The 25,482-nt window shown below is 35.8% G+C and overlaps 2 protein-coding genes across 2 annotated transcripts; one reads left to right on the forward strand and one right to left on the reverse strand.

Moving 5' to 3' along the window:
* Nucleotides 1–10,287: 10,287 nt before the first annotated feature.
* LOC133880179 (uncharacterized) lies at nt 10,288–19,034 on the forward strand. The gene is made up of 6 exons (XM_062319076.1): nt 10,288–10,425; nt 14,192–14,572; nt 16,583–16,893; nt 16,996–17,043; nt 17,553–17,989; nt 18,526–19,034. Exons 2-6 carry the CDS (start codon nt 14,193–14,195, stop codon nt 18,817–18,819), a joined length of 1,470 nt encoding a protein of 489 aa, XP_062175060.1. The 5' UTR covers nt 10,288–10,425; nt 14,192; the 3' UTR covers nt 18,820–19,034.
* A 614-nt stretch (nt 19,035–19,648) lies between these two features.
* Nucleotides 19,649–22,974, reverse strand: LOC133880420 (uncharacterized). The gene is made up of 4 exons (XM_062319370.1): nt 22,850–22,974; nt 20,588–20,729; nt 20,237–20,297; nt 19,649–20,093 (listed from the first exon to the last, which is right to left on the reverse strand). The coding sequence occupies exons 1-4, from the start codon at nt 22,878–22,880 to the stop codon at nt 19,803–19,805; spliced, it is 525 nt and encodes a 174-aa protein (XP_062175354.1). The 5' UTR covers nt 22,881–22,974; the 3' UTR covers nt 19,649–19,802.
* Nucleotides 22,975–25,482: the final 2,508 nt, after the last annotated feature.

Raw genomic sequence — 25,482 nt, forward strand, 5'->3', positions numbered from 1 at the left:
GGCATGGGATACACAATCGCATTTATATGCACGCTTAAGCATGTCCACAATATACCAATCGTCAACATAATCAAAAGGGTTAGCATGATCACTCACTATTGCACAGATTGCATGTGCACATCGGATACCTGTCATGTCCCACTGTCTGCAGCCACATGTTCTCCTCACTAGGTTCACCACATATTGTTTCTTCTTGTGTGTGACGTCATACAATCCATCCTCAGCGTATGTGCTATAGCAATGACCAGCATCATGTGTGCTTTCATCTAACCTCGCCAATATTTTAGGATAAATGCTACAGTCCATGGTTCTGATGCCTTCTCTCTTCTTTTGGTATCTTTTCATCAATTTCTTCCTCAACATCTCCATCATCGATATGATAGGCAAATCATGCGACTTCAAAATCCAGGCATTGAAACACTCTGATAGATTGTTCACAATCAAATCATATTTCGAGAATGTACTAAACCAAGCTCTCGACCATTTACTTGGGTTTATCTTCGACAAGTATTCGTATGCATCCGGGCTTATCCCCTTTAGTTCATCCATTTCCCTCAGACAATCGGCCTCATTGTAGGCTGTAGCCACGCTCCATAACTTATCCTTCAATGCCAAACCACGATGACCTTCATCTCTATAGTTTGCATACAAATGTCTTATGCAAATCCGATGCTCAACACCAGGAGCAACCAAATCCAAACTCGGTACTAAACCCTGTACACAATGAAATTATAAAAATTAAAATGTCAAACATTCACAAACTATGATTAAATGAATGAAAATATAATTTGTATCATAACAAACTATAATTAAATGAATGAAAAAGGCATTGAAGTGTTACCTTCTGACGATAAAAAAATGAATGTCCATCCTTTTGCAGGACCATTGCCAAGGTTCGATAATAATCTCTGGAATTTTGCAGGTAGATCAGGTATAGGTCTCTCCAACTTCATCATTACACAACTACCAATGTTCGTTCTTCTTATTGTTTCACAATAATCCCAAAGCTTCTAGTATTGAAGATTCACTTTCCCACGAATCTTCTCTTTCGCAAGTACTCTAGCTCTATACAACCTTTTTTTTTTTTTTACATCCACACCTCACCTATCATTCACCTCCCCTAAGATTGCCTTTACAGGCATGTTGGGTTGTGCTCTGAACTTGTCAATCAACTTATCTGCAATCCATGTTGATTTCACAATCGAATTCTTATGCTTCCTCCGGCAACTATGTTTGGGCTAGAGTGATCGTATTTCAAACGATTCTTCATCCTTGCACTTGCGGCCATACAACCTATACTTACATTTTGGATCCCTGCATACAACTATACACTTCACAAGGTAATTCTTCTTGAACTTAATCTCCTTTCCCATATTTACATTACAATCTCTAACAACTTTCTAAAAATATGAATTGATGGGAATTTCTGACCCACCACGAACTCTGGGTTTCCCATGTCAGCCATCTGGAACTCAGATGACTTTGTAACATTTTTGCTCTGAGATGCTACCTCTTCCTCCTTATCAGTGTTCGGAGGAGATATAAGAATGTCACTGCGTGCCATGTTTGAGTTGGTGTCATCATCGTCATCATCACTCTCAACACCATCTTCAGCAACTACTCATCACCCTCTTCACTCTCTTCACCCTTCTCACCATCCTTGCTGTCTACATTACTCTCCCTATGAGCATCTTCACCCTCTCTTTAACACCCCGTATTTTAAGATATTGAATAAAATATCTTAAAATATGATTTAAGACCTAATAATAAGGTAAAAGAATAAATATGAATATTTATGAAAATAAATATTCATTTATTAAGGAACCTTTATAGTTTTAGTTTAATAAAAGTTCAAACGGACCTTAAATTTTAGAATAACGAAAATAGGGTCAAACGAACTCCGTTTTGGTCGATTCAAAAGCCAGAACGCTCGTCTCAAAGTTCTCTAGTTACCCTTTTAAATTTCATAATTTTTGGACTTTGTTAAGAGTACGAAAACACCCGTAAAAAATACTACCTCTGTTTTTGGACGAAAATTGATATATACCATTTGTGGGCCCATTTCTATTTCTTAAAAACCCAGCCCAACCCATGTGAGACTCAGCCCAGCCCGTGAACCCAGCCCAGCTTACATGTGCAGCCCAAGTTAAAAAAGAAAAAAGAAAAAAAAAAGAATAGAAAAAAAGAGAACACGTTGAACCAAGGCCAAGTGCAGCTCCCCCAAACAAAATATCTCCATCTCAACTTGCTGTCCAAGGAGTTGCATCCTAGCCTTTGATCATTCTTGCTACTCAAGCTGAATTCCAGCCATTAGATGAGATCAAAAGGAGTTGATCTTGGCCATCCAACTCAGTATAAAAGGAACCCATCCCCTTCACAAATCTCACACCTCTCTTCTTCAATTCTCTCAAGCTCTCTTGGTTGTCCCCTGTTTCCAAGAGCTCTTTCTCTCCCTTTTCGGTAAGCCTCTCTCTCCCTTCTTTTCTGTTTTGTGCCTCTCTTGTCAGTTGCATCAGAGAAATGAGAATGATCTCTCTCTCTCTTGTCTCTATCGTGTGTGTTGAGTAACAGAAAAGGGAAAAAGAAAGAACAAGAGAGGAAGTTCTAGGATATGTGGGCGTGTGTGTGTTCGGTGGGTTAAAAAGAAAAGTAGAAGAAACATCAAGTATCTCTCCCTCAATCTTCTTGTGTGTGTGTATTGTACAAAAGAAAGAACAAAAAGTTAAGAAAGAAAAGCAAAGGAGAAAGTCTTGGTCATCTAAGGGAAAAAGGAAGCAATAAACAAAATCAAAGAAAAGAAAGACAAGGAAAGGACCCACTTCTCTCTCTCTCTCTCTCTCGTAAGTCATTCATTTTTTTGTTTTATATTACTCACTTCCTCTAAATACAAGAACAAGCTCTTCTCTCAACATTCAATGAACATGAAAAATAAAATAATAAAAAAAAAACCTTTTGTACCTTTACAAAATATATCACTTTAACTTTATTTAGCTTCGATTATTTACTTCATGATTTTAAAGTTATTAGTATTTTAAATGTTTATGATTTTATGAGTTTAAAAGTATTCTAATGTTTTTGTGTTTTATGTTGTTTTTAAACAGAGTATTTCAAGTGGCATATTTAAGTAATAAATCACATCGCTATGATGCCCGAGTAAAAATAAATATTTTTATAAAAGCGTCATTATAATGCCTAAGTAAAAAGCTACTATTTTACAAAAGCGCTATTGCGCCACCCTAATATTTTAAAGTATTTTAGGCGTTATTGATACTAATGTCGTTATTCTGCCTGGATTTTATAAGAATAAAATAAGATTATTATTATTCTATTAATTTGTTTTGAAACATAAAACTCATTATTTATATTTGGTAAGCTATTATGCTTATCTGATATAAAAAATAATATATATATATATATATATATATATATATATATATATATATATATATATAAGCTTTTTAATGTTAAAACTTTTATAATATCATTTTTAACTAAAATTGGTTTGTTTGGGGTATGAAGTGTTGGACTAATGATTAGGTGATTCAAGGGAGTTACTGTTTTTGGGGAGGGATTTTATGTGGTGAGTTCTTATTGAAATTCCTAGAATGTTGACGATTTAGTCTACTAAGTAGTAATGTTATAGGTAATGTAATTTGGAGATCTATGGTTGCATGTTATAGGATACCTTAGTTTAAGTTTTAGGCTTCAAATCTCAGAATATTTCTCTAAACTTCTTCTTGCAATTTATTTAGGTAGAAGGTAGCTAAAATACTGCTCAGAAGAAAACACTCTCTTAAAACCCCGGCAAAGTTTTTCAAAAGAAAAAGTCAGGAATTTTCTAAACTCTTTCAACTATTTTAATATTACTTTTCTTTTTTATATTACCATTATAATAATGTTCTTGTCATATGATGTGATTGAAATCTCATGTGATCATACTTGGTTTATATTTGATACATGTGCACCATATGAATAAAGTTGGTAAAAAATCATAGTTTCTAAAATATGTGCACCATATGAATAAAGTTGATGATATCATAATATATGTTACATGTGCATCATATGAGCAAAGGTTAATGATATCATAGTATATGTTACATGTGCACACAGTTTTATCCTCGCGGTACCATGTCATAGACGATTCAGATCATATATGTGTTATGTGTTATGTGGGTAGTATGACAACCACACGGAAGGACGAAAGTGTGGGCTATTGGCCGGGTGGCCTTCACCTAGGGAAGTTTCCAACCCGGCACGGCTCTCCCCTGTGACGACAGGATGAGCCCATAGTTGTCCTTTGGAATGAATCAAACGTGTGCTGCTTATGGTTAAAAGCGGAATTGGGCCAAGGGAGGTTAAAACTTACATGCTATATAAATGATACATGCATTTGATCTAATTATATTTTATTTAACTGTTTCTTTATTTGTATAAGTATTTGAACTCTATTTAGAATTCCTGAAAAGAAAATTACACTTTTATTGTTGTGTTTTCCTTACTAAGTTGTCAAACTCACCCCATTTTCCCCCCAATCTTTTCAGATGACACTGTAGACCAGAGTCTTTTCTTTATGGATGGCATAGACCCCACCCCTAAAGAGCAATAGATCGATAAAGACCGGCCTAACTTTTGTATTGTGCATATTTTTTTTGAAAATCTTGGAAATATTATGTAATAACTAAAGAACTACTATATATATATATATATATTCATATAATGAAATATAGCCATGTGCTATTCTTGGAAAAATGTGTGTATGCTTTAAATTATAGGGATGTTTTATAGCTCAAGTTCGCGTTCCCCTTATATTCCAAAACGGGGGCATGACACTCTTTCATGCCCCCCAACTGACATGTTCACCCTCTTCCATGCCACCCCCATGGAAGTCCCAAGAATATCATTATTTTCAACAAACAAATCCGGTTCATGTACCTCATCCCAATACGAATCATGTCGCTCAATCCTATAATACCCCCTATTATTACCATCATCATCGTATTCATACTCCCTATCAAGTACAGGCTCATCAAATGAAACAATGTACAACTCTACAATTGACATACCTTTATGGAGTTTAACCATTTCAATTACATTATGGTTTGATGCAATTAATGTCAAACCGTTTCGAATAGTACTACCCGGCAGTAAGTAGTACATTAAGTCCCTTGATTTATATCCATAAGTTTTAACAATATTTTCAACCACTAAAAATGACATCTTATCCTCTACAACGACCTCCTTGTAGACATCAACATCCCCCTCCCACATGAATTCATAAGCCGCCTATCTACATGGCCTCCGAAATGCACCTTGAAAACAAATTTTCGTACAACCATATTCACAACAAAACATGATAAATAAATAAGTAATGTGATAGTGGTCTATTAATCTATTCTTAACTTTATCATTAGGCAAATTAAAGGATTGATATTTAGGCACTGGTATTTACATATCGAACGACTGCATGCATGGTGTGCATTATTAATATGCAGAATGACCCACCATGGCCCTGATATTTACATAGGTAATTCTAAAAGTGTATTGACACAGCTGAACTGCACACAATTCAACAGATATTCAAATATTAGTGGACCAGCTTAACAAAGACATATTCTAGTTCACACAATTTAATACAATTATTACATGATACATTACTGCATTATTTTAGTATTAATTGGACCGCATGAAATGCATGCATACTCAGTTAGGGGACTGGCCAACACAGATTTAGTATAAGATTCTTCTCAACATTATTTTACTCATTTTACTCATTATGCCTACCACAAATCAAACAAAGCAGTTGACAAATGGCCCTACCCTGAAATAAGATTGTAAACAATGTCCCAACACCCAGTAGCAGTTTACAAAAAGAATCTGACCCTACCCCTAAAAGGAGTTGTCGGGTGGGACAACATGTCGCTACAAATCATATAAATAATAATAATAATAAAAAAGCCACCAAATCTGTTGGACATTATATAAGGAATCGATCATTCTTATCTTTGGTGGCCGAAAAACGCAACTCCTACCAAGTAGTGCAATAGAAATCCAGCAAAGCATCGATACAACTCTAGCAAGGCGACGCAAGGAAACTCCGGCAAGGCGATTCAACTTTGGTAAGGTGATGCAACCCACACGAGATTGGGTTTTTCACGAACAGGGCTAAAATCACACCACAACACGCACACGATTTTTGATTTTTACCAGAGACGATTTTCGGCTAGAGCAACCACACCCACACTCCGGTGATGATTTTCGACTAAAGAAATAGCACCCACACTTAAACGACTTCAAGGAAGCTTCTAGATGTGAAATGGTCTACGATTTTAGGTTAAAATGCGAAATGGCCATCTATTTACCCGAATGACATTTTCGTAAATATATGTCCTCCACGTTTTAGGTTAAAATACTACTCGGTATGCTTGTTTTGTTTAAAAGGGCAATTTCGTAATTTCAAGTTCAAAGACAGGGGCATTTTCGGTGGTTTGTGTCCTAAAATATCATATGCATGGCACGTGGTGGGTTTTCCATCCAATTTGACGGGAAGAGCTAACGGAGTGGCCATGTTCAGAGTCGTTGGTAGTTTAGGGTGTCAGAGTCGGAGTGTTGATAGTTTGTGGGGCTAGTTACAAAATATGTGGCAATTTGGGGAGTTAAAATGTAATTTTTCCTTAGAATATAATTTCAAGAGGCTAAGTGTAGTTACATTTTTGTTTTTCTAGTCGATAAATATTGTATATAGAAATGCAGGTAAACTCTTTAGGTGAGTTTGAAGATTTTAAACTATACCAATAATATGAGAGTATACTTACTTGTAGGGTTGTAATCGAGTCGGGTCGAATAATGAACGTTGAAGTTTGATTTATTTAATTTTGTTTCAACCATAAGTAAAGCTTGAGCTTATTACCAAATTAGATAATATGTTCAAATACAATACAATTTTTTTTTTAATTTATTTATTTTTTATTTTGAATGAGCTCAAGCATGTTCATGAGCTACTTAATTAATTTTACCATTTATTATATAAAGTACATATTATTATTAGTTATATTTTTCATAAATTCATCATAATTATTAGTTATTTAATTATTATTAAGATTTTATCATTCGAGTTAGTAAGATGAATTACTTTTTTCTTTTTCTTTTTTAATAAACCTATAAAAATTAACATCGCCATCTTTATATATGTAATAAATTTTTATCATGAAACAGACTACTTATGATATATATTATAACCTTATCTAGAATCTTAAATAATTAAATTTTGAGTCTATATGTATATTTCACAATACATATATGTGTGTCACATACCCACACATGCACACATCTGCACTAGTATCTACATCAAGACTCTCAATCACAAGGATTTAAGCTATATTTATTATATTATGAAGTGAATTATCTACTATCTTTGTAAATACTTAAGATATTCTTATTACAAAGTTAAAAACAGTATTTTAAAAAACAATAAAAATGATATTATTCGAGTTCAACTCATGTAATAAACAAGCTTAAATTTCTATTCAAATTTGATTAATTTATGCTCTATTTGTTTCGGCATAAAATGTTTTTCATTGTAACATATTTTTAAGAAAATCATTTTTCAAGTAGGCGTGTATGTAAAATCACAAATATTTTTTTATATTTTCATGCAATTATATTAACCTATAAAAGTTAATTTTTATTCGGGGTAATTATATTTTCCCCCCATGAACTACCAAAAAATGCGCGATACCCCCATGAACTACCAACTCGACCAAAATAGAGCATTCAACTATCAAAGACAACCCTTTTTCCCTCTTCCGTCAGTCAAAGAGGTTAAAACAAACAGTCAACGGGTCACGTGACCGTCACACACCGTTTTACCCTCATTTTCTTCCTCTTTTCCCCCCATGAACTACCACCATCTTCCTCTTTTCCCCCCATGAACTACCACAATCTTCCAACATGCCCCTATGTAAAACGGCACATGACCCGTTGGCTGTTTCTTCTAACCCATCTAACTGACGGAAGGGGGAAAAATTGTTGTCTTTGGTAGTTGAATGCTCTATTTTGGTCGAGTTGGTAGTTCATGGGGGCATTGCGCATTTCTTGGTAGTTCATGGGGGGAAAATGTAATTACCCCATTTTATTCATAACATAAAAATATTAATATAAAATAATTGTTTGGTGGTGGTCCAGGGATGGTTTGAGTGTGGTTCGGAGGTGACTCGGTGGTAGTTCGATTGTGGTTCGTGGATGGTACAATGATGGACTGAGGGTAGCTCAGTGGTGGTCTGGAGGTGGCTCGGTGATGGTTTAGGGTGGCTTGGTAGTAGTCCGAGGTGGCTCGGTGATGGTTCAGGAGTGGCAAGATGGTGGTCTAGGAGTAGCTCGGTGATGGTCCATGGTGGCTCCGAGGTTGTCTTGGTGGCGCTCCGAGGTGGCTCGGTGATGGTTTGGGGGTGGCTTGGTGATGGTTCGGGAGTGACTTGATGGTGGTTCAGGGGTGACTTGGTGGTGGTCTGGCGCTGGTCCAACGGTAGCTTGAGAGTGTCTCAGTGATGGTCCATGGTGGTTTGGTGGTGGCCCGGGTTTGTCTCGAAAAATGATTTACATAATTTAAAAATGTAAATCATTTTCTGAAACTAAATAAGTTTTCTTAGTCAAACAGAAAATATTTTTGGTTTGACTATTATTTTCGGTTGCACTAAACACCGAAAAATGCAGAAAATATTTTTCAAAAAGTATTTTACGCTGAAACAAATAGAGCATTAATTAAAAACCGAACTCAATCGAGTTTATGTGAGTTGAGATCAAATGATTTATAAACAAACTCAGTTCATTTAAAGCCCTATCTACTCGGCCACTCGAGTGTCAGTCGGGATACAAGAATTGGTCCTTTGTCCTACAAAAAAAAAAAAAAAAAAAAAAAAAAAAATCTTATAGTCATATACCCTTTAGTACATTTTATATTAGAGAGCCCATCTAATAAGGATGGGCTGTAAAACTCTACTTTTGCAGCCTCCAATAAAATATTGTCACATCATTTAAACGCACAATAAACGTTAAATATGAAAACACCGGAACCATTTCTCCAAACCTCCAGATCTGTATCTGTCTTTTTCACACATTTCTTTACAATGAGAGACATGGTGGTCTCTTGCTTCAGCGAAAGCGCAGTAAGTGTGTCTAATCTTTCATGTTCTAACTATGCAAACACAGCTTGTATCAATCCAAGCCTTTCCCCTTTTATCCGAAATTCAGTCGCCAACCACAGACGGTTCCGCTCTATTGTTGACATACCCTTGGGTGAAACCAGCTTTTGGGAATGGATCGCTTGCTACAAGAGAGGATGTTAACAGTGACGAGTCCAACCCTTCTCTCCCTTTAGTGGCCACATCGATCAGCGGGCTTCCTTCAACATTTCCCTTCACTGGAGATGCATTCTAATTAACCTTGCTTTCGTCCTTCTCGAGCTTGAGTAGGCCTGCATCAATTAGATCCTGGATTCTATGCCTTAGATTGAAACATCGGTTGGTCCAGTGTCCTATTCCACCCATATGAAACTCACAACGAGCATTGGGGTCATAACTTCTGGGTGGAGGATTTTACGGTGGCCTGAGAGGAATTAATTGAATAAACTTGACTGCTAACAACTGTGGGAGCAACTGAGAGGGTGGATAGGGCAGGGCATCCAATTTCCTTGGCTTAATTTGTTTCAAAAGATTTTTGTATTTCTTGGTTTTTGATGACTTGTCTACTTATAATTAGTTACTGTAAAACGATGGGTTTACGGTCCATCTTTATAAAAGGTATTCTCTTTATATAATCCCCTCATAAATTTGACAATCATGAATACCACATAGATCGAAACAACAAATAAAAATATTTGGTTTGTATTTTGTTTAGGCAATTGTTTTTTAAATCAGATTTTTTTAACTTACCAAAAGGTCTTGTATATTTTTTCTCATGATGTATGCCTTTGAGCTTTTCAACAATATATATGGTAACACATGTTTCATGTTCTTTAAAACAAAAAAATATTTGGTTGAAAAAGTCATAAAAAGGCTTTGTGAAAGTACACCACTCTTCCTGATTTCTTTTTCTTAATTGTTGAGTGTCTCACATTGAATGCCTAAACCTAAACACCAATGCACCACTCTTCCTGCTTAGGCGTATCCTTATCCCACCGTGGGGGTAACGCCAATCTTGTAGCCCAAACAGGCCCAACTCCGAACTGAGCACGTGGCTCCACTGGACTCCACGTGTGGAACTGTCAATCAATTCTACTGTCCGTACAAACATATATTTTTTTGTCTTTCCCTTCGGGACCAAACACAAATCCCAAATTCCAGTCAAGACCAGCTCGTCTGTCACCCGCACGGCGCTAACTTACGCCTACGGTGATCTTCACCGGACCCATACACAAAGTCACAAACCCAGGTGCCCTCTCTCTCTCTCTCTCTCTCTCTCTCTATATATATATATATATATATATAGGGTTTAGGGTTTTATGAGCTGTCACTGAATTGTTTTAGGGTCTTAGAACCTGGAAATTCAATATATTTGTGGGTATTTGTTTTTGGGTTTACTTTGTTTCTTTCAGCTATAGTATGCTTGGTTACTGATTTTCTTTTTGATGGGCGATCGATTTGTTTGGCGGTTATCATAGAAAAAAAGATTGTAACTTTGATTAGTTTTTATTGGATTTTTTTTTTTCCTTTGGATTTATTACTCGAAGTAATGTCATTATTGGATTTTATATTTTTATTATTCTGGGTATTTGCGTGGGATTTATTTATTTATTTATTTTTTTCAACTATGATTCATATATGCTTTTGGCTATTAGGGAACTTATTATGGAAGAAATATTTTATTGCTCAAAGATATGTTTTTGATGAAATTTTCTGGGAAATTTTTTTTTTTCGAAAGTAATATGAATATTTTATTGAAAAATAGAAGTTCCTAGTATATAGGGCTATACAGAGGGTTTCCTTGAAGAATTACAATCTGAGATCTAAATAATCAGTGAAGGCTACAAAAAAATTAGTATAAACATTGCCAAAAGCCATAGGCCACTCAAACAAGGAACATAGAATGCTGATTTAAGCTCAAGAATAGCAATTCCAACCCATTAAAAGTGAGATTTTTTCTTTCCAAATCGTCCACATGAGGCAATGAGGGACTGCATTCCAAATGAAACTGTTTCTATGCCTTCCAAACAATCCTTTTCAACAAAAAAAAGTAAAACTCATCCACTTTTTAAGGCATTATCCATGAAACTCTGAGAATTCCAAAAATGAAAGACCACAATTCTCTAGCAACCTAGCAGTGGAGTAACAAGTGATCAATGCCTAGCCTCGCAGTTACACATGCAATACCAATCAACTTCTCCTTTTGATCAATTATCCATAGTTAGAATCCTCCTTCCAAGGCCACCCTACAAACAAAAAAAGGGCTAATAATTTTCCAAGGGAACTGCACCCTGAACGTTTTAAACTCTTTTTTTTTTTTTGATAAGTAATGTATTTTCAAAAAAGCACAGAGGGGCGCATCTCAAAATATACAGGATGTATACAGGATACCTCTAATCCAAAGATAGAAGAACACAAATCTAAAAAATCAGAAAAAGAACAATCAAACATAGAATGTAGCGTCACTCTCCACGTAAACAAGGTTGGTAGCACCAACTTATTCAAATTAAGCGAATCAGTCTCACAATCTTCAAAACTGCGTGCATTCTGTTCCTTCCATAGACGCCACATTAAACACAAATGAGCCACTCTCCAAATCAGCACCAACAGCCGGTTGCCCCTTTGTCCCCTCCAACTCCCCAACATCTCAATCACCGATTGAGGCATAACCTATGCAACACCAAATAGTTGCAATAACACGCTCCACAACTCTGTAGCAATGATACAGTGTTGGAACAAATGATCGATGGACTCTCCACAACTCTTACACATATAACACCACTCCAACACAATAATATTGCTCTTGCGTAAATTATCCATAGTTCAAATTTTCCCTAAAGTAGCCGTCCACACAAAGAAAGCCACTCTCGGAGGAACCTTAACTTTCCAAATACTCTTCCAAGAAAAACAAGAATGTATAGGAATAGATAAAACCTTATAGTAAGACTTCACTTCAAATGATTTTCTTCTTGAAGGAATCCAACAAATTTTATCCTCTCCTTCATACCTTACTTTAAAAGAGTACAACAACTCAAAAAATCTAGAGACCACTTACACCTCCCAATCATGTACAGGTCGAGTAAACAAAATATTCCATAGAATGGTACTATTTTGTATTTGCATATTCTCCTCCACCAATGCATCCTTACCACATGCAATAGTATACAACTCTGGAAAAAGAGTCTTCAAAGGAAAATCCCCACACCACACATCATGTCAATACAAGACTTTAGAACCATCTCCTACCTCATATTTCACATGATGTGCAAAAGCATCCCAACCCCTCCTAATACATTTCCATACTCCCACTCCAAAAGGTCCCCCAACCTCCTTGGAACACCAACCACCCCTCATACTACCATATTTAATCTCCACCACCTTTTTCCAAAAAGCATCCATTTCCATAGCAAACTGCTATAGCCACTTACCCAGCAAAGCCTTATTAAACTGAATCATGTTTCTCACCCCTAACCCCTCTAAGACCTTTGGTGAACAAATCTTAGACCAATTCACCAGATGCAATTTAAACTCATCTCCAATACCTCCCCAAAGAAAATATCTCTGAAGTTTTTTCAAACGATTAGTCACTCCCATTGGAATAGGGAAGAGGGACAAAAAATAGGTTGGCAAATTTGAAAGAGTACTATTAATCAATTTTAACCTCCCACCTTTTGATAAATACAACCTCTTCCACCCCGCCAATCTAGTTTCCATCTTCTCAATAATGCTAGTCCAAATTTTAGAATCCTTATACTTAGCACCCAAAGGAAGACCTAAATACTTTATAGGAAGCGAAGCCACACTGCACCCAAGAATGCTAGCCAAATCCTCCACATCCCCTACAACACCTATAGGAACAGTCTCGAACATAGACGAGTTGATTTTCAGCCCCAAAACCGCTTCAAAACATTGCAGCAAGCATCTCAAATCTCGGAATTGTAACAAATGGGACACAATCATAGCCTCTTGATATCTCGAGCCCACGGAGAACCCAAAGAGTTGCCTGCTTTCCATCGTTGTAGACAACGTCTGACTTAAAGCCTCTATCACCAACACAAGCAGTAAAGGAGACAAAGGATCTCCTTGCCATAGACCTCGTGTACTACGAAAAATTCCCGAAGGCGACCCATTGATGATGATAGAGAAACGAACAATTGAGATACAACGAGCAATCAAACCTCGCCATCTCTCCCCAAAACCACATCTTTCCAACAAATAAAGCAAACACTCCCAATTTACATGGTCATTGGCCTTCTCCAAATCCAATTTACAAATAATACCAGGCGCTCCAGATAGATAGAACGCGCATGAAATCAACCTCCCTGCTAAAGCTTCCATTTTAATCTATCAACCCTATCTCTCACTAGCATATTAGGATAGACCCATCTTGGAAAGCAAGAAAAAATCTGAGATTCCAAGAACAGCCCCTGCCATCCTCCACCTTCCGCAAACAAGAATGCATGGAAGCATCTTTGTCTTCAGGTATTATGAATAAATGAGGAAAAGCTATTTTTCTAGTGTGTCAAACTAATCTGGTAGAACTCACTTTTGTTTCTTCATGCTTATTGTTCTAAGAAAGTTCTAGGGCAAATTAAGGTCCTGTAGCTGAAAAGTATTTCTCTATCTGTTTCTTTGATTTCAGTAGGAATTTGCCGCCAAATATGAGGGATTCACCTAATTGTTTTCATAAATTTTTTACTTTGAGGTAAATGAATCACGATTCTGAAATGATAAGAGCCCCTCATGATTAAGCCTAGTGGGTGCTTAAAAATAAATTGAGAATTTTATCTTCATTTTTTAGTCAATTTTTTGTTTTCTGCAATTGCAATGAAGGTTATTTTCAGAATTATGGATAAATTCTCTTTTTCAGACTTGTTATAGGTCTTTTTGGAGTTCATTTGGAATTTATATGATTGCAGCATTGATTCAATGGTCATGGATTGTGCAGCTGATAAATTGTTCAGTCTTCTTGAGATTGCTGAAAAATAATGAGGTAGGGTTTCTTGATATTGCAGTATGGGGCCTGATTTAGAGCTCAAAGGGAACTCCAAAGCTGCTATGGGAGTTTCAGTCGGTAAGAATACAGTTGTCCCTCAAGGCCCTGAAGATATGATTCTGCAGTGTGCTAGTAATTGTGAGGATAACACCTTTGGCATGGAAGCATTATTGGTTGAGCGAACTACTGAACAGGATGGAAGTGAGAATATGGAGCTTAATATAATTGACTTTACAACTGCAACTGATGCTGTACTGGTTGAAGGTGAATGTCAGGATGTGACTGAGCATTCAAGTTCTTTTGACAATACAGAATCTGAGACAGAGAATGGCTTGATGCAGGCTGATGAAGAAGTCGAGTCACGATTATTTGATGGATTTTTTGACACATTACCATTAAGGTACTTTTTAGTTTGAATTAGTTATTGTATGCATTATTTATTTCTTGTCTATGAAGTGGCAGTGGAAGAGTTGCGGACATGAGATCATCATACCCATCCACATAACCATTAGGAAAGATGCCTGTTCCTTTTCTTGCTTTATTGTTATTATTATTTTTCTTAAGCTAAAAGGCATGCAGGGTAGACTAACTATAGCTATTCTACCTAAGTGTGACTTTAGTAACACCTGCTCGTTGGGAGCCACACATGAGGGGCCTGGATGGTGGGAACCGCAGGTGCTCCCTCAAGTCTGACTAAGCCATAGCCTAATACAGCCCTATCAGGGCATTAGTGGGACTATAGGTGGCTAATACTAATAGGATTGAGGATTCCCATTTCTGGAATCGAACTCTCATCCTAGTATGTGCCCAACCGCTTGGAGATTTCCTTGAGGCCACTCAACTATCACCACTGATCAGACTAGGAGATATAAAGATATGGGTAGAACACAAGAAAACCTCCATTTCACATGCGTTTTAGCTTGCATTTTCAAGTTCCTTGAACATTTGATAGTAAATAAAGCAAGAAAAGAAAAAGAATCTCCCATAGCAGGCACTGAAGGTTTTACCTTCAATAGAAAATGGAGAATCATGTGGAAGGACGAATCAGAAGTTGTTCATCTCAAAGAGAGAAAGAAACAGGGCACAGTGAACAAAGAGAAAAAAAAAGCACAAGGGAAGCTAAGATAAAAGTATATCCCAGCATAAACTCAAGAAATACAATTTGTCAGAATGTTAATTTCCACCTATTGTAATCAATGGCAGAGGCAGAGTTTATGGTCAGGGGGAGACAAGTAATACTGAAAAGGGACATCTTAAATATTAGTTATTTTTCCTCCTTTTTCTAGATATTTGCTATTTTCCAATCCCAATGAAGCATGTAACCTTAAGATCTCTCAGATCAAGCAATTGCATTTCCAAACGATGCTTAGCAAGCGTTTTTGTCCTTTGTTTGACAGATTAAATTCTCATTTCTTGGTGCAGCCAAACGTTTTGGTCAGATTAGGTGCCTCTACTAGAAGTTATGTTTTTGTAAAATTTTGACTCTCTCTCTCTCTCGTGCGCGCATGCGAATTCTTTTTTCCCCTTTCATAATGTTGATTTTACAAATCTGTAGATTATATTCCCAAGTTGTTAGGTTGAAATTTGGGTCGTTGGTTTGAGAGCCTATCCTGTTCCCAGCAAAATGGATATATGTCTAGTTTCAGGTTTGTAAAATTAATCTTCTTAATAAAATTGTCTATTGAAGCACAAATATTTTAAGTGGGTGGACATTTGATAGAAACCTTGATCCCTCTTTATGATAGGTTTGAGAGATATCTTGGTCCCACCACATCTACAATTTGGTTGGATTGGGTCATTGTAAACTAATCTACTTAGGAAAAACCAGACCCTTATTTAATACTTAAAGTGGGTTGGCAAGTCCACTTGATAAAGTTTTCACTATTCCTCCAAGTTAACTATTATTATATGGATTGGGTTTTGAATTTCTTTTGTTCAAAAACTTTTTAAATGAGATTTAATGTTCATTCAAGTATTCTTAATGTTCAAATTCTCCTTCAATTTTTGCTGTTATTTAAACTGTCAATATGGTTCAATCTCAGGAGTAATCAAATCTTGTCCTGAAATCCTGTAAAATGAAATCTTTTCTTTTTGATGCTTCTCATTTCATTTTTCTTGGTCTTGGTCAGCGTCATCCACTGCAGTAAAGCAAGTCCTCAAACAGCACATCTATTGTAAATCAGAATAGTGTTTACATACCACACTAACACAAAAACCTTCTCAGCCAAATCAGTCTGATACAATGTACTTTCTCCTTATCTGCTTACATAAAACACTTGGGAATAAATGAGTTACCTGCTCTGTCTTATCAATATTGATCATACCTTGTATGAGTGCATATTGTGGCTTCTTTTGATTGTGAATAATTATGTCATGTTCACATTGTTTATGTCTGCTTCTAATCACCCAGGAGGAAAAAGTTGACAGTTCATTGGAGGAAGTTTATACGTCCTCTTATGTGGCGCTGTAAATGGATAGAGCTTCAAATTAAGGAACTTCAGTCTCAGGCACTAAAGTACGATAGCGAACTTGCAGTATATGACCAAAGGAAGCAGTTAGAATTTCAGAACTTTACATTAGATGATATTGATGCAAAGTCTCTACCATTTTCCAGTCAAATTCTTAGAAAGAAAGTCATGAAGAGGAAGAAAAGAAAGAGAGTTGAAGAGACAATTGATATAACAACTTATATGTCACAACATAACCTGTTCTCTTACTATGGTATGAAGTTACAAATTCTGATTTGTGCAGTGCCTTTTTTTTTTTGGCCTAGTATAAGTATAATACATGGTTTTCCTTTTTCCTTTTTTCTCTGTTTTCCAGGAAAGAAGAGGTCTGCTGCTGATGGTGCTCCTATGGAAGATGATTGTGGTAATCTATGTAAGAAGTACTAGAGTTGATTTGAATACCAATATTGATGATTTTAAAGCATATTAGTTAACTGTGAAATAAGAAAAAAAAATGTCATATCAATGAGCATTTTCTTGTGTTTAATATATATTCTTAGAAGTTTAGCAGGGTTAAACTATTATCTGAAACCATTTAATGATTAACGAATCAATGTAAGAAGAAAATGTGACTTTTACAGGGTATTTCACAATTATAGAATTATATGTTAATGTATGTATCTTTGATTAAGTAAAATCAAATCACAACTAAATCACCTTGTATTTTTAAGTTTCTAGATACTGGAAGAAATTTGTGTATATTGAAGATGGTGATTTGTCTAGAGCTTCAATGTATCGTGATCTCTTTGAGCAGGATCTTAGATTTTGAAGTAACATATTGATTTTCTTCTAGTTTTGTAGGAAATATATATTTTAGTCTTTTTTCCACCAGCAATACTTATTGGCCCAAATTTTCTTTTGTGATTTCTGCAGATAAGATTACTAATGGCAATGATGAGTTTGGAATAAACGATGAGTGGTCATCTCTTGAATTTGGAAATGATGATAATTTCATGGAACAGATCCTCCAGAGGATTGAAGTGGCACATTCACAAGCTCACAAGCTGAAGACCCGAATTGACAAGGTGATTAGTGAAAATCCTTGGAAGTACTCTTCCGTAAATAAGCTGACTTTGCTTGCACCATCTGATGCATTGACCAGTTCTGATCAAGATCCTGCATCTCCTCCTGGTAGTGGACATAGATTGACAGCTAGATCTCTATTTACTTCTTCTCGGCATTTACCTGAGTGTAACATGGGAGATTTACCTATGCCTGAAGGCACAGCTTTGAGTCACGGAGTCGTGAACCCTCTTTCTAGTATAATTGAAAGCATGGCTCAGCCTCAGGTTGCAGATTTATGTGAAAATGTAAGTATTTCTTTTGCGTCATGATGTGATATTAGGTAGTAACCATGACCATGTAAGCCTTCTTTTCTACTTGACATTGGTAGCCTACCATAGATATTAATGGACAATGCTAGAGGGTTTGGTTATTTTTAATTTCCTGTTGGTTTGGTACCTTCTGGTATTGGTTTTATGTGAGTCCAACTAATTTTTGAGAGAAAATTGTTGACATGATTGGGATGTTATATCTCTATTTCTAGTCAATGACCTCGTGTACTTGGTGAAATGGAACAAGTTTTGTTCTTGTCATGATCAATGTGACATGAAAGGATCTATTCAAGGTGTCCCATTTTCTGTGATTTGGCTCCTAGAGTTAGTAGCTTTGTCTGTGAAGTTTCTCATCCATGCAGACACGTGGACGTGTTGTCTTATATTAATGCACTGTTCATTTGGTAGATACGGACTTTCTTAAATGAGCCCTGTTATTTGGAATTATGAACAACATATTCGCTTGCACATATTATTATATATTGCAACTAATATATTCTTCATGCCTGCAGACTGAGGATGGAATTCTGATACATAATGAGGCAGCCAAGGAAGAGTTGGATGCTCTTGAAAAAATTAGAAGTCAACTCATAGAGAAGCCTCAGGTACCAATGGATGACAAGAAAACTATTCCTTTAGTTCAGGTTTTAGGAACCGGTGACTTGCCCTCAGAAACTGCTGTGCCTAATGTACAATCTAATGTGAAGTCACGTTCCGCTTCCAAGTCGAATCTCCCAAGGAACACAAGAAGACGGGGGAGGCGAAGAGCCGGCTCAAAGAGGTGGAGCAGGAGAGTTTCAGGTTAGCTGGATTTGTGAAAGTTAGAATAGATTTTTTCTTTTTGGAAGGATGGAAAATCAAAATATTCAAGATAGGATGTCAAAAACTTTTGTTGCTTTTAGAATTTGTACATGGCTATATGCTGCTTTACTATGTTGTGTATCCTCTCTTTGGTAGCAATGATTTCAAATGTACATGCCTGCTAAACACGCTTTATAATGGAAGCATGAGATTTCTGTTAGATATCCCCTAGTAAATGAGTAATTGAATCACCTTTACCTGTTTTTTTTAGAATTTTGATGGTTCCTTTTGTTCATATCGAGGGCAGTTTGTGATATCGGTAAGGGCTATTCTGTTTTGCTAAAATTTGATGCTTCCACATTCCCTTTGCTAGTAGGCTTTTGATTTCAAAACTTAATTAAATGAAAATGCGATTTTTTATTTAAAATCGTGCACTTTTTAAAACAAAAGCACTTGGAAACTTGATTTTTTGTTTGTTTGTTTTTTTTTTTTTGAATTTGGCTTAGGTGCTTAAAAAAACTATAGCATAGGTGCTGTAATTTTTTCAATGGTCAAGATCTAACTTATTTTTTTTATTTTATTTTTTTATTTTTTTATTTTTATTTTTTCTTTTTTTATAAGAAACCTAAAACTAGATCTTTACCATTCAAAAAACTACACTACTTATGTTGTAGTCAATCTTTTTTTTTTTTTTTTTTTCTTCTTCAAATCACCATTTTTTTTTTCAAACGCACTCCAAGTCAACATTTTATGCAATTTTGTTTTACAACGAGCATTTAGCTTGCGAAATCAGGGGTAATCTCTTACGTTCTTAGCTGCTGTACATTTCGAAAGTGAAAAGGACCGGTGTATATCTTATTTTAAGGCGAAGTTGTCTCTTTGTTATTACAATTGCAAGACAACATTATGGAGGAGACGATACCTCTAATAGATTGGTACTTTTGGAATGTCATATAAAAGATAAAGGAAGAGGCCATGTTAGGCACATTCAGGATGCTCCATTTCTCTTGAAAAGCCTTCTGGAGAACTTAACGGAGACGAGAGCCAGCACCGTTGCCGTGGGAACAAAGAGGACGTCGGGAATGGCCTTGATCGCTTTCAGCTGGGGAACCTTTTCTCCGGCTCTCTTAGCCACCATGGCTACAGGAGGTGTTACTATTCCAGCGATCAGCACGAAGTCATCTACTTTGCTAAGATTGACTCTCTCTTTCATAAAATGGATGAATACTTTCTTCTTTTCTTCTTTATTTTCTTGTCCTTTCCAGCTATCAAAACATTTCTGCGTATTGTAATATTTGGGTTAGGAGGAAATTAAATGAGAGAATAATAATAATAATAATATATATATATATATATATATATATATATATATATATATATATATATATATATATTATAAATGTGCAAGCAATCTCGACTGACCTTTACTTCCTCGCGCGATGGTACATCATAGTGTTTACCAGGCAATGCTGAGTTGATAGAGCTGCATAAGATTTATTTTTGGGGACAATTATTGAGAGCAATTAGCTTCAATAAAGAACGGTTTTTAGGCTGCTCGAATAATTTAGAAATTCTAGCAACCTAAGAGAGGAAGCTGTAGGATGGCCTCACAAACCTCTTAGGCTGTCCAGCAGTGTAGCCACCCTAAGTCGAGGACGGTGCCTCCGCAGCCACTCCGATATTTTCTTTTTCTTTTTTTTCTTTCTTTTTTTTTTTTTTTAAAATAAAAAAATAAAAATAAATGATATCTAAGATTAGAATGATTGTACATACTTGAAGATATCAAGAGCAGCAAGATGGAAGTCATTAAACTCGGTGATATTATCCCCAATGAGCCGGTCGATGATCTTATCCCCAATGAACTGGTTGTAGAGCGTGTTCACATCAAGATGCAACATCTGTGTTAATGGCAAACCTATGATGCAAATTGTACAGGTCAGAAATATTTTAGTGTTAAATAAATTTACTAACTTTCTCCTCATGAATTGCTACTAGGAATTTCTACCAACTCCATAAGGGTCAAGATCATGATTTGTTTCATCAATTTTTAAATAACGTAGCAACATAACATATATACAATTACATCTATAAAATCTAATCCGAACCATGAAATACATAGTTTTTAAATGACCATGGTTGATATTAAATAGAAGATATTTGGGGATCAGGTCGAAGATAATGATAGATTAATCCACATTTCCAATATTGTAGTTTATCAATTTCATTTTGAGTAATGTTATTTAGTAAGATTGCTATTAGCTATCATACAATTGGAATGACGTGACATTCGAAATTAGCCCCCCACTCCCTTTTTTTTTTTTTTTTTTTTTTTTCAATAATTGTTGATCCAAAGACTAATATTTATTGCCACGTCATCAAGTTGTATAACAGTCTACTAAACAACTTTACTATTTCATTTCTGGTTATTTTCTGTTCCAAGATTAATATAAATTTTATACTTTTGGTTAGCCGTTCTGCTATGGAAAATTAAAAGACGAGCTACGAAGCTCAAATACTTCCAACCACCCTCTTTGAAACCAAAACTTGAAGGATTTCTATTTTATTTTATTTTTTCTTTTATTGGCTTTATAATTTCAGCAAACTTGGCAACATCCATAAGACCTGGTTTGCATTATCTTTTGGGGTAATTACGAGCTTGTTTGGTAAGTGATTGTGAATTGGAATATTTATTTGAATAATAGTAAGAAATGATTGATGTGATATAAAATTTGAGAATGTTTTATAGAAAAGTGAAAAAGTTTTGTTTTGTAGTGGCTTTTTTTGGTTGAATAATAATAAAAATATATTGATGTGATGTAAAAAGTGTAAAAAAGTAAGAATGTTTTTGATTTGATATTTTTGGAAGAAGTAAAATGAAAATAAAAATTTTGTGGATGAGTTACCGAACAAGCTCTACATTTTTTTTTTTCATGAATTATCGGCCATTGTTAATATGCCACAACGAATTAACACCATCACCAAAAGAGAGCATTGAACTATCATTTACATACCAAAACTCCCATTCCAGAAGGGAATCTCGTTAAATCGAAATGAACATTCTATTTTTAGACGTTAAATTTTGTTTAAAGATAGAAATGCCCTCAAACAGTAATTTAATAAAAAAAAATATTAAACCTAATATATATATTAAAAAATAGAATATCCCTCCACCAGCAGCCGCCTCCTTTCTTTTTCTTTTGCTTTTTTTATTTTTTATTTTTTTTTATTTTATTTATTTGTTTAATTTTGAGGGTATTATATGTAAATTTTGATTTTAAGTTATGGTATTTGAGTCTTTTCTCAAATTTGACTGACCGAATGGGGGTTTTGGTATGTAAATGGTAGTTCAATGCTTTATTTTGGTGAGAGTGTCAGTTTGTCGTGGCATATTGACAATGACATGTAGTTTATCGGGAAAAAAAGTAATTACCCCATATCTTTTTTATTATATTTATTAATCTTAAATCTAGGGTGAAATTTAATATTGCCGGTTTAGTTTAACAGATTCTAAATGTATGGATTGAAAAAGTAATGATTTTGATTATGCGTTTGATAAAATATGTTGTTTGAAAACATGGTACCTTAAACTGCCTTTAGTGTTTTTAAAAACGCACTCCTTACCTGCTACGTGAGAACATGAATTTTTTCATCCTTTTAAACAAGACATTTTCTATGATTAGTAAGGGAGGAGGTTCGTATTTACCCCCAAAAAAACAAATAGAAGTAAGACAAGTTATGAATGCTAGCACAAATATGTTATGGGTAAAATTGGTAGGAAAAGAAATAAACAATAAAAATGATAACATTATTGATAATCGCATCAGGCATGTATAATTTAGCTATTGAAAGCTATCTAATTAATTAATGAACAATATGATTATGACTGAGCTTACTCTCAGCTGGACAATATCCATAGAAAAAGAAATTAAATGATAATATGCAGAAACAAAAGAAATATGATGATCGAAAGACAATAAGTAAGAATCATACATTTAAAAAAAATAACAAAAATTGAATAGAAGTAAAAGAACCAACCTTTAGGCATGAAACTCATAATCAAACCCATTTTGGGGAAGGATAATCCTATATTCAGGTCCAACAATAACGTCTATATATTAAGAGAGGCAGAGAGAGGGAATGACTTCATATATAGTATGTTTGATGAGTCTAAGCAAGGTATCCTTTTCCAGGCTTTGATATTCTGTTTTCCTAACGAAATCAGATTCTTGGCTTGGAACTAGCATGTTAATTGCTTGAAGGAATCTTCTATTGTTGTCTATTATAATCCGTCCCTATTCATGATCAGATTATCTATAGTTAGAATTCTTCCATGCCCCTCCACATATAAAAAAGTAGGCCCGAGGGGGTGTCTAGAGTGGTTATTCTACTTGGGCATGATTATAGTAACACCTGTTCGTTAGCAACCAATGACAGGAGGGGCCTACATGGTAGAAGCCACAAGCACTCCCTCAAGCCTGGTTGAGCTGTAACCTGACCTGCTCCATCAAGACATTCGTGGACCCAATAAGACATGATGATTTCCATTGCAGGAAATGAACTTATGCAGTTATGCCCTAGTGTTTACCTAACCACATGGGGTCATAGGAATAAGATTAGGGTTAGTAGCTAGTAATGATAGTAATAGATTTAGGGTTAGATCATTTTAAATTATGATTATATTATTTTAAATTAGGATTATGATTAATTAAGAGTTTCTATTCATTTAGGTGTCACCTTATTTTTATTTTTTATTTTTTTGTAGAACATGTAGCATGTGCTACTATATATTACTTAAAAGGCCCGAAGGCTTACATCTTGAGAAAGATGTACAATACCCCTACACTCTAAGCCAGAAGGATCTGACTTAAAAAACAGTTGCCGGAGCAGAAACACCAAATCTTACCAGAATTACATTTGAGCATCTCTTACCTTAATGCTAACTCTCTAATAAAAGAGGGACAATCTAGCATCTAGCCAACAGAAATTCCAATAAAATTTGAGCAATACACAGACAGCTTGTATCAGAGGAAACAAGAGGAATACACAACACAAAGCAGGAAAAAACCAAAAAAAAGCTGTCGGCAGTAGAGACAGCAGCGGATTCCGTTGAAGACAGCGACGCGTGGCGGACACGCGCCGTCACTTGTACTACCCAGTCGTAGATCAACCACTGTAGACCCCATCCAACACCGTGCATGGCCAGAAAAAGCGGAGCGTGGCCGTCACGCGCGCCAAAGAGCAAAAGGCTCTCTAGCGCGTGTAAACCATGCGCCGGACACCAATGACCGACGTGGCCTGAGCTTTCGGCGGTTGGATCGGACGATGACGGGGAATGCGGCTGAGGGGCGCGTGTCTTGGAAAAAGCAAAGGAGTTGTGTAGATCTGGCTTCAAAGGTGAAGATGAAAATTTGAAAACCCTGGCCAAACAACCACCGTTAAAGACACGATCACCGCCACACCCCCACGCTGGATCGCCTAAATTTGAGCCTTCTTGCCATAAACAAAAGAAAGAGAAAGAAAAAAACACAAAATACAAACCTCTATAGCCTAATAAGGCTAAGGGAACAAAAGCTCCATAGCCCTAATGACTGGGATAAATCTAGCCTTCACTGAGAAAAGCTTAGAGAGGAGACAAAACACCTTAGTCCAAGAGGACTAAGGGCCAAGACAAGAGCCGGGGGGAGCCTCCCTCCCTCGGCAACAACAACCTCTCCTTTTTTCCTTGCTTCTCTCTCTCTCTCTCTCTCTCTCTCTCTTTGTTGTTTCTTAATTCCCAAAATAGGTGTCACCTTATTTAATGTCTTTAAAGATCGGTTTGTGATTAATGAGAATTAGAGAAGTTATTTGTGAAATCTACCGTATTCTCCCTATTTGAGTGAACTTTTGTGTTTCTCCTTCTCTAAAAGAGCTATTGTGGTCTCTCCTATTTGAAAGGCAATTCCGTCACAACCGAGCCTTAGGTACCCATAGAATTCCAACTCAACTACTAGTTAACCTTAATTATTCCTATCATGGTCATGGATTGTGCAGCTGATAAATTTAGTCTTCTTGAGATTGTCGAAAAAAGATAGTCATGAGTGCTAAGTCTCATATTACCTAGTTACTAGATGAAACTGAGCTTTATAATAGATTTTAGAGAAACTCCAAATTGACAGTCATTTTTGGAGTGATAATGTATATGTGGTTAACTTTTTTCTCTGAGTCGTTAAAACATCAATATCAAGAGCTTTATTTACCACAAATGTTCAAGGAACTTGAAAATGCAAGCTAAAACGCATGTGAAATGGAGGTTTTCTTGTATCCTACCCATTTCTTTATATCCTGCCTAAGCTTGTTTGTTTTGATGTCTTCAGCTTCAGGCCTTGAGCTAAAGATCGAGATTTCTATCTGGCCTTAATGATTTATGACAAAACCATGTCTTTGATGGGTTGTGAGCATCAACTGAATATATTCAAACACCCAGTTCTTGGATCTGAGGTTTTGATCTTGGCCTTGAAATGGAATTGGGCATCTGAAACTGATCTGACGTGGGCCCGGCTAAATTCCATGTTTTTTTAAGTAACAACCATCTCTTTTTTTTTTTTTTTTTTTTTTAAAATTTTTTTTTTTAAAATTATTTATTTGTTTTATCTCGCTTCCTGTCAAAATTCTAGTGTTGCTCAAGGCTT

This window comes from Alnus glutinosa, chromosome 10 (genome assembly GCF_958979055.1).
Source record: "Alnus glutinosa chromosome 10, dhAlnGlut1.1, whole genome shotgun sequence".
NCBI lineage: Eukaryota > Viridiplantae > Streptophyta > Magnoliopsida > Fagales > Betulaceae > Alnus > Alnus glutinosa.

What these genes read in the sequence shown, in the direction of transcription:
- LOC133880420 (XM_062319370.1), bottom strand. Translation starts at nt 22,880, where the DNA reads ATGGGTTTGATTATGAGTTTCATGCCTAAAG. An exon ending in TATGAGTTTCATGCCTAAAG is followed by an intron (nt 20,730 to 22,849) that starts GTTGGTTCTTTT and finishes TTTGCATCATAG; the next exon opens with GTTTGCCATTAACACAGATG. An exon ending in GCTGCTCTTGATATCTTCAA is followed by an intron (nt 20,298 to 20,587) that starts GTATGTACAATC and finishes AATCTTATGCAG; the next exon opens with CTCTATCAACTCAGCATTGC.
- LOC133880179 (XM_062319076.1), top strand. Translation starts at nt 14,193, where the DNA reads ATGGGGCCTGATTTAGAGCTCAAAGGGAACTCCAAAGCTGCTATGGGA. An exon ending in TTTGACACATTACCATTAAG is followed by an intron (nt 14,573 to 16,582) that starts GTACTTTTTAGT and finishes CTAATCACCCAG; the next exon opens with GAGGAAAAAGTTGACAGTTC. An exon ending in TAACCTGTTCTCTTACTATG is followed by an intron (nt 16,894 to 16,995) that starts GTATGAAGTTAC and finishes TCTGTTTTCCAG; the next exon opens with GAAAGAAGAGGTCTGCTGCT.